At 40.8% G+C, this 9,388-nt stretch overlaps 1 protein-coding gene across 1 annotated transcript; it reads left to right on the forward strand.

Annotated features, from left to right (window-relative positions):
• Positions 1-2,927: 2,927 nt before the first annotated feature.
• Positions 2,928-8,915, forward strand: tmem72 (transmembrane protein 72). The gene is made up of 5 exons (XM_015944251.3): positions 2,928-3,213; positions 6,240-6,306; positions 6,675-6,746; positions 7,836-7,975; positions 8,180-8,915. Exons 1-5 carry the CDS (start codon positions 3,132-3,134, stop codon positions 8,620-8,622), a joined length of 804 nt encoding a protein of 267 aa, XP_015799737.3. The 5' UTR covers positions 2,928-3,131; the 3' UTR covers positions 8,623-8,915.
• Positions 8,916-9,388: the final 473 nt, after the last annotated feature.

The raw sequence follows: 9,388 nt of genomic DNA on the forward strand, positions 1-9,388 counted from the left end.
AACATGTCCAGGTAAGAACTGTTACAGGAATGAACAATACCAACACACACAAAGACAATTTGTACACTTTTACTACAGTAATGTAACCGCTTATGTTGCCTTGTGGATTGTTTTCAGAGAGTCATGGAGATTGAAGGCATGCAAACACACCACATTTTCATCTATGTGGATGAGGCAGGTTTCAACTTGGCCAAAACATGGCGACGAGGGAGGAATGTGATTGGGAAGAGAGCCACAGTGAATGTCCCGGGCCAGAGGGGTGCCAACATCACAATGTGCGCAGCAATATCTACTGATGGACTGCTGTTACACAGACCAGTAATTGGGCCATACAACACTGGACGGCTCCTTGCGTTCCTGCATGATCTCTATGGAAGGGTTGTGCTAGGTGAGGAAAGGGATGTGGACAAAGGAAATCAGCCAACATATATAATTGTATGGGACAATGTGGCATTTCACCACTCCCATGCAGTCACAGAGTGGTTTGTGGCCCATCCCAGAATGGAGTCACTTTTCCTCCCACCTTACTCTCCATTCCTCAACCCCATAGAGGAATTCTTTGCCTCATGGCGGTGGAAGGTGTACGGCCATCATCCACATGATCAAATGTCCCTTCTGGATGCAATGTACGCTGGATGCCTGGACATATCAGCAGTAGATTGCCAGGGATGGATCAGGCATGCCTGAAGATTCTTTCCTAGGTGTATTGCCCTAGATGACATAAGATGTGATGTGGATGAGAACCTGTGGCCAAATGGAGAAGACCGAGTAGATTAGCATATTGAATCTGTATCAGTGGATGTTGTGTTTACAAAGTCTTGTGTTTTGGAAGTACTTAGTGCAAAAACAAATACCATTAAAAATGAACAACATGAAATATTGATTAATTCTGCATCATGTCTGATTCATTCCAGTAACATCTATTGGAAGTATGAACAGAGATGTGTCCTTGTGTTACACAAGAACATGTAACGCTACATGTTGTTAGTGTTTTTTAGGTCTTTGTTTTGTGGGTGACAAAGTGTGTTTGTCGGCTGTCAACCTTTGCTAGTGTTCTGGAGGAATGAGTTTGAGACCTGAATGAAGTGTTTTGGTGTTTGTAGTGCATTTTGAATGTGAAATGAACTGTTTAACCTAGCTGAAACTCAGTTAGGAGAACTGTGTGAAGTGTCTAGCAAAAGTGACATTAGTATTGAGAAATGAGTCCTAACGTCTGTAAAAAAAACTGTAAGAGAGTAAGGTATTTTGGCTGAGTGGTATGATGACATCGGCAGGCGCAGGACCCTGAGCGGATCCGGAAAGTACAGCACCAGAAAACTAGCATTTGCATTACATTGCCTCATTGGGTTTAACTGAAGGATCGATTCTGAGGAGTCATGCTGAGGTCGCATGCTTTCTGCTCTACAGGTAACAACATTTTCCAGGATGTTTTGGCAATATGGTGTAAAACTACCCCAAAATATATGTACTGCCCCCTAGCGCCACTGCCACTTTAACTAATGCTATTTTTCATAGAGAAGAATTTTTTTGTTTGTAGAAGATTTATTTTTAGGTTTAAAAAGTAGACTTTTTCTGTTCCCTAGAAATCCGTTTTTGCAGTGTAGTATCTGTGTTTTTGGTGTTTTAGCTGACAGTTTTCAATAAAATTAATCAAAAATCCCCCCAAAAACAACAGAACATGTTTTTAACCACTGATTTAAAAAGAAAATGTGTTCTTTTACTAATCAGAGGGACCAAACATGTCAAATAAAAATACACAACAAACTGTCCACAGGCTGCTGCGGGAACTCCGTTGCATTCCTGTCCCATCTCTGTCTATTTTATGTGAGCGATGCACGAAAGCGTAAACATGCGTGTGAGTTATTCATGACAACCACAGACTTTGAGTTTCATTTTATCTGTTTTATCAAATCAAATATGTGGTTAAACTGTTGAGTTTGTTTCTAGTTTTTAAAAAATAAAATGTAAACTGCACATAAAGCATAAAGTTGATTTCCTCTGAGGGTTTCTGTTTTTAGCAATACAATTGTAAAAACCTAGTTGCCGCTTTCATCTTGAGGTCTCATGACTACAATAGCGATAGAAATGCAAACAAGCAATTCGGTTAGCCAATAAAATGAAGCATTTACTTCTGTTAGTTAAAAATGTGTTGTAATAACGTATTTCGTCTCGGCCTTGAAGGAGACGTGTTTTTTAGTAGTGCATGCCTATAGTTTATACAGTCACCTGGTGCCTTGAGTGTTACACATAACCTGCTAAGCCAGAATTGAGCTAAACTGGTACAAAAACACAAACATGTCTTTGTTTGGGAATTAAAGAGATTATAAAGCTTAGTTTGGCCCCTGCAGGAGTGTGTGAGTGTGTGTTTTTGAACATTGTGATTCCAAGTTCTCGTCTCTGTTGTGTCTGAACAAGTTTCCACCTCAGCCAAACTTTACATTATATAGATGTGCATTCATGCGTATGCAACTGTGTCTAAGGGGGTCTGTTTGTTTATGTGTTACTGTATTTAACATCCAGTGTTCTGTTACTCTTAATGGGAGCACATTCGCTGGCACGTTCAAGGAACTGCAAATGGATTTTGTTAGTAGTATTTGCAAACCAGTGGAAAAGAGTTGTTTGCGTTCTGACGCAAGTTGTAGTTGTGCGTCATCGAAGCTTAGTCTCCCTTAAACTGACCTGTGATCGGTGGATGTTGGAGGGAACTTGGAGACTCGAATAAAGGTGTTTGCTGCTCGGGAATACGGCATCACCCAGATTCCAGAGTCGTCTGAAAAAACGGGATGATGAGATAGTTGAGTAGAGTTCTATGGAAGTTATTTTTGGTGTGTGTGTGTGTGTGTGTGTGTGTGTGTGTGTGTGTGTGTGTGTGTGTGTGTGTGTGTGTGTGTGTGTGTGTGTGTGTGTGTGTGTGATTAGTAGTTAATGGAGCAACAGGAGCAGCGAGTCACAAACCCTTTTGAGATAAACTCGTCCAGCCCAAGGGGCTCCTCCGCATCTTGGCACAGATGGATTACACTATTTTTACTGCCATCCATCCACCTGTCAGTCAAATTTCCCTCTAGGATGAATTGGAAACTCTTGAACCAACGATAAGTTACACTTTTACAGAGTGAAGGAGAAAAGTATCCATGAGCATGGGAAACTCGGAGACCATGTGGTGGATGTTTGTCGAGGGTGCTTGCAGGATCCTTGGTGTTTCTACGGCAACAGGTACGATGAATGTGAAAGAAGTGCTGAAACCTGAAATCACTGTTGGAATTTAGATCCTTTCTGTAAAGTTTTAAGTTGATGCTAGAAAGCAAAACTCAAACATATGGTATTAGCAGCAGAAGTCTGGTGGAGAGAGCAACCTTTTCTGATTCTGCTGACATGATGTACATCCCGTTTACAAACAAGTTCCAAAAATTTGACTGATTAAATATGTAAAGAGATCAGGTTTTGGAGTTGGCAGACTGCATTCCTGACCTCTGAGAACACTAAACCATCTCATGGCCGATATACAGCACATATGAAGGCACACTTGATGGTGCAGCTATCGTTCTTCCACCTCAGTTTCCCTCAGGCTCTCAGGAACCGGTTACGAACGGCAGATTTAAATCTGCACAGGAGAAAAAAACTCCACTGTTTTTTTTTGCTTTTAAAAAAATATGAAACACTTATTTTGTAAATTTAAACAGCTGTAGACACTGAGTATTAACTCAGAGACATGCGCCTGACATCATACCAGCACTTAGTCTCCATATCCAGCTGGGTTATTGGGCTCAACACAACAAGCTGTTATACATTTACACCCACAAAACCATTGTGTGCATTGTTTTCATGAGAGTGTGTATATGTGTGTTTATGGTATGTGTGTGTGTTTGTGTGTTTGTGTGTGTGTGTGTGTGTGTGTGTGCCTCTGTCTGACTGGCTGCCTGTTGACAAGTCTGCGTGTCTGGGTTGGCTCATTAGCCTCTGTGTGTGTGTGCTGTATAGACATAAGCAGGAAACGTGTATATGTTAATTTCCAGCTGAGCTATATGTAGTGTTAATTCCTCAAACACTCCCCCAAAACTACCAGAAACCATTAATCCACTTCCCTCTCCTGTTTTCCCTCCAGTGGAGATTGCATCTCAGAAGTTCTGGAAAACGAGCCAAAGAAATTGCTTCCATGTGTTTTGCTGTGATCGCTGCATAGCCATGCTTATCGAAGAACAGGGAGAAGACGGGTTGGGACTTTTACTTTGGGATTTAAAGAGGTTTTTGGTCAGAACTCAAATTTGAGAACTATGGTTTGATTTTATTTATAAGGAAATTTTAAAAATATGATTAAAGTCGAAGGTCATGACTTATAACTTATATATACTTGACATATTTTAAATGTACTTCTTATATTTTATTACTTGCAAAAGATTCTAAGGAAAACAATGGCTCAGTGTTACAAACCTTTAACAGAATCACAGCCTGTAAACCCATTCCTGTCACCACCTATTATTCAGAGACTTAATGACTGTTTTGTAACTTCGGCCATATTTGGCTATTATCCACTAATTCCTCATTTAGTAGGTCAGTGTAAGTCTCTCAGCTTTAACCCTTTGGGGGGTTAAGTTGTCTTTTGAGACAAGTATTATTTTAGCTTCACCTTTTTTTCTTGCAGATATGCTGTTTAAATGCAGTTTTGGCTTGCTTTTAGCGCCCTCTAGTATCCATCTGTAGAACCGAAAGAAAAATATATCTCTTCACTGTGTGTTTGGCTTTTTAACACCTTGATCTAACAGCTGAAATGTTTCCCAGCCTTCATTAGTGTCTACAGGAATGATTCATCACTAGATTAAACAAATTAGCTGTGTGCATGATCTAAAATATGCAGGAAAAGTGCTGGAAGCAGACTGCAGCACCGGGGATGTCCCAACAGAACAACCCGCCAGTCTGAAGTTGCAAGTGGAATATTCTGGTCACAAGGGGCGATAGGGGCTGGGTGGCCTTTCATTAAACCCGTAAAGGGTCGTTTTAGCGCATACTGGCTCAGGAAAAAGATTTTAAAAATATGAAAAATTTGCAAAGTATCCTTTTAACACGTCTCACAAAATTTTGTTTTGTTTATTTCATCCATCTCTCTATAAGTGAAATCTTTCTGGAGACTCTCCTTGTTGTTCAATTTCTATTTTCTCACATCTTTTAAAAACGTTTTTGGTGCATTGCAGCTTGAAGATTCTGTTATTACTCCATCAACGTGCAGAAATAGTTTCAGAAATGGATCTGGTTTGTTGCTAATTCCGAAACTCTAGATGCTGAAAAGACTTAGCTTTCTTTTGTTGCTGTTCTCTACTGTGAAGACCAAATATTTACCACCACCAGAAAAATAACAGTTTGGCTTTCACTTTGTACTTTTGATTTGGGACTAACTCAGTCGTCCTTGCCCAGTTTTTGTTGGACTTCTTTTGTTTGTGTTAACCCTCTGGAGGCAGGCGTTGCAGAATTGCAACGTTAAAACCTACCTACCTGGTTACTCCACATACGTATTTCATGAGCATTTTTTCACTCAGAAGTACCCCTGAAGGACTTAGTTACTCATCCTTTTATCAAAACTTATTTTGAGCCTGAGAGGGTTAACTGTTATTCATCACATTACACCCTTTGCCAGATTTTGATGAAGAAATAAGGTGTCTAAGGCAGTTTTTTAGAGGAAATATCACCACTGATCGCTGGGACAAGAGTTGATGTTTGTAGAGCTTTTAAAATGTTGTCACAGAGTTGACTTTATCAATAAATTAATACAAGTAGATCATGGTCTCAAACTTTTCTAAGTAGTAAAAATACATCTCATTTCTTAAAGTTTTAATTGTTTTTGTGTGTATGCATTTTTTTTACACAAAAACTCTGTTGACATTTTGTCATAGTTTATTTATTTATTGACTGATTTTGCTTTTTTAAATAACTGCAGTGATTTGTGTGGTAAAAGGCAAAAGGACCAAATCCATGACAAATCCTAAAATGATACAATATAGAAAAATGAAAAATATACCTAATCTAATCATGGTAAAATATAAATAAATTAAAACAAGAACAAAACAGCGTACAGTAAGGGGATATTGCTGAGTAGAAATGGGATTAGTTGAGATGTTTCAGCTTTTTGACAGAAAAAAAAATCATGAGCCAAGCCTGACATCTGGTGGACTAAATACGCTAATATTCAAAAAATAATTCTTCTTCTTCTTCTTCTTCTTCTTCTTCTTCTTCTTCTTCTTCTTATCCAGTGCTGTGTGCTGTGGGCGTGGAAACAGTACAACAGGGAGAATTCAACAGCCTTGGCATCTATCTAATGTGAGTATATATGTAAACTCTGAGAGAAAACTGTGATGTTCCATATTTTTGGAGCTTGTGTGCTTTTAGGAAGTCAATAAAGTAGCTGCTTTAATGATCTGTCAAACTGAAAATAAACACACTTGCAGGGAGATGAGAAGGGGTGAAAAGGATGTTGTTGAGGGCAGGAAAGAGAGACGTCTTCCTCCTATTCTTAATAAATCTTTGTAACATGGCCAAACTCCAGCAGAGCAACAAGAAATCATCTCTCCAGGGAGACATGGTTGTTTATTCTCATTACACACAAACTTTTCCACTGACTTTCTTAGATGCATTATGCATTAGTGCGAAAAAACGATAAATCAGATTGTGTCAACTTCTCCTTGTAGCTCGTCATCTGTGGGCATCATGATGTTTGAGCTGGCCTTCTTCTTGGACGCTCTACTGTCCATGTGTCTACCGTGAGTATGAAGTGTACCGTGAGGACTATGTAGATTAAAGATGGAGTACGTAGATGACAATTTTTAAAGTAATTTTAAAGTGATTAAATGTAACTACTTGACCCTGTTCTGTAAATGGCTTGTGCAGCGCTTTATAAGGTTCTATAACCCCCAAGTTGCTTCACAGCACATCCAGTCATTCACCCATTCATTCACACACTGTGGTGTGATGAGCTACATAAGTAGCAGCTGCCCATGGGGCGCACTGATGGAAGAGGAGCTGCCGAAAACTGGCACCATCAGTCCCTCCGACCACCACCAGCAGGCAACGTGGCTTAAGTGTTTTGCCAAAGGACACGACCGCGACAGACTGAGTGGGATTGAAACCTGCAACCCTCTGATGACGAGATGGGCACCATCCCGTATATAATTTATATTTCCATTAAGTCCCTCCCCTGGCCTCAGTAAAATGAATCATTTATACAAGCCTTGAGCATTGACTAATAGAGTTAAAAATGCACAAGAGAAAGCTGTTGATCAACAAGAATATGAGTCAGTCTCCAGCATATGGGGGGGGGGGGGGCTGACTCTCAGTCAGTTTAGCACACCAACCTAGCATGAACACTGACTCAACCTGCATTAAATTAATGTCAGTCTGTGAAGCTAACTGTGGAAGAGGGGGGAGGGGAATGAAAAGGGATTTATATTTTGTGTGTTGGAGTTAAGTGATTAGTGTAGTGCTGCATGAAACTATTGTTTCAGCCTTTTGTAGAACTAGCATGGGTGTGCTCATATCAAAAGTGTAAGATTCCTGCAGGTTTTGGATGTTTCCCAGCAGATTTGATTAAAACAAGTGGTTAGCCACTCCTGCAGAACCTGAAACTTTACTTCTCCATCAGCGCTACAAGGCTATTTGTGTCCATGTGTGCGATAGGAGGCGTGGCTTTCTGCTCCTCCCTGAAGAGGAGGAGGAAGGGATTAAAAATTCAGACTTTCCTCCTCTTAACCATTAGCAATACCTGATTCGAATTCAATATAGTGCAGAGTTTTAGCCTGAAGAGGGCGCAATAATACTCACACACACTTCTGGCCATTTCTCTTTCTCTGCAGCTGTCCCCCAAACTGGCAGGTGTTTGTCTTGTGGGAGAAGATGGCTCGTGTTGGAGGTTTCCATAAATTCCTCTACTACTCCATCATGTCAGTGGTCTGCTTCCTGCACCCTGTGCTGGTGTGGCACGCCGTTATTCCAGGTAAAATTTCACTATCATTAACAACATCAATTATTAAAATAAACACTGTGTCATGTACTGCTGGTGTTGCATTTCAGCCACAGAAAACTGGGTCTGTGAAACTTAAGCAGCCACGTGGAATCCAGGCATAAATAATTGATCTGTTTTTATTATAAAAACTGTTTTGTTCTGAAAAAATAAAATGCACATATTTGATCTCTACAGGGTCAATGCTTATGCTCACAGCTCTATTCAACTTCTTGCTGAGCAAGAAAAAAAAGGTCAAGTCTCTGAAAAGTCCACCAGAGAGCATCACCGATCAAAGCCTGACACATGTCCATGTGACAGAAAGACCTGAGTCACACAGCATCGTTTCATTCCTCCACACGGGGACAGGAAGGAGGGGAGAGGGGCTGGCAGTTTCAGACATAGACCGCCACCTTGGCTCTCAGGACAGAGGCGAGAGCAACCAGGCCATGTTGCATCAGACAGCAGCGCCTGAAGACACAGACAGGAGGAGGAGGAGGAGGAGGTGGAAGGAGAGGAGACTGATATGGTTCCGATGGGTGGAGGAGGAGCCTGTGGAGAGGGAGATGGAAGAGATAGGTGGGTACTGTGAGCCAGAGCCAGACACCACCTCAGACACCGCACCGATGATCACTGAGTGAACAGCTGGCCTGCACTCACACTCGGGTCTTTATTAATAAAACAAAGCAAAGAAGGTGTTTGAGCTGCTCAGAGAGACTGAGTTTCAACATTCTGGGTGTGCACATGTTTGCATCTGATGTTGAAAATACCAGAACAGACGTGTTTTGAATGTTTGCTGTTATTGTGATCAGAAAACTTTTAGAAAATAGATTTTTATTTTTATTTTATTGTTTGGCAAAATTGAATATTCTGCACCTCAAACAGATCTGAAATAGTATTTTATTCTAAGAATAAAAATTCAGAGAAATTAAACAATGTGGATTTGCTGGCTTTTAGTCTTATTGTCTGTGTGTGTGTGTGTGTGTGTGTGTGTGTGTGTGTGTGTGTGTGTGTGTGTGTGTGTGTGTGTGTGTGTGTGTGTGTGTGTTTGTGTGTGTGTGTGCGTGTGTGTGTGTGTGTGTGCCTGTGTGTGTGTGTGTGTGCCTGTGTGTGTGTGTGAGTGCCTGTGTGTGTGTGCGTGCGAGCGTGTGTGTGTGTGTGTGTGTGTGTGTGTGTGTGTGTGTGTGTGTGTGTGTGTGTGTTGTAGTGTGTATACAAGCAGCACTTGATTGAAGAGCAAACATTAATGCTATTACCATAACATGCATTATTCATGAGGCAATAAATTAGATCAGCTGTTTCCATTCATGTGGAGGACAAAAATGTGCAGAGGTGTGTAAGAGTGTGCAGATGCATGTGCTAGTCACATCCAAGCCTCCTCATTGTGTGTTTTTCATGTGTGAGTGG

Source organism: Nothobranchius furzeri, chromosome 12 (assembly GCF_043380555.1).
Source record: "Nothobranchius furzeri strain GRZ-AD chromosome 12, NfurGRZ-RIMD1, whole genome shotgun sequence".
NCBI lineage: Eukaryota > Metazoa > Chordata > Actinopteri > Cyprinodontiformes > Nothobranchiidae > Nothobranchius > Nothobranchius furzeri.

Coding starts and splice junctions, on each gene's coding strand:
- tmem72 (XM_015944251.3), top strand. CDS start 3,132: ATGAGCATGGGAAACTCGGAGACCATGTGGTGGATGTTTGTCGAGGGT. Junction 3,214..6,239: donor TGGTGTTTCTACGGCAACAG/GTACGATGAATG, acceptor CTTCTTATCCAG/TGCTGTGTGCTGTGGGCGTG. Junction 6,747..7,835: donor CTACTGTCCATGTGTCTACC/GTGAGTATGAAG, acceptor CTTTCTCTGCAG/CTGTCCCCCAAACTGGCAGG.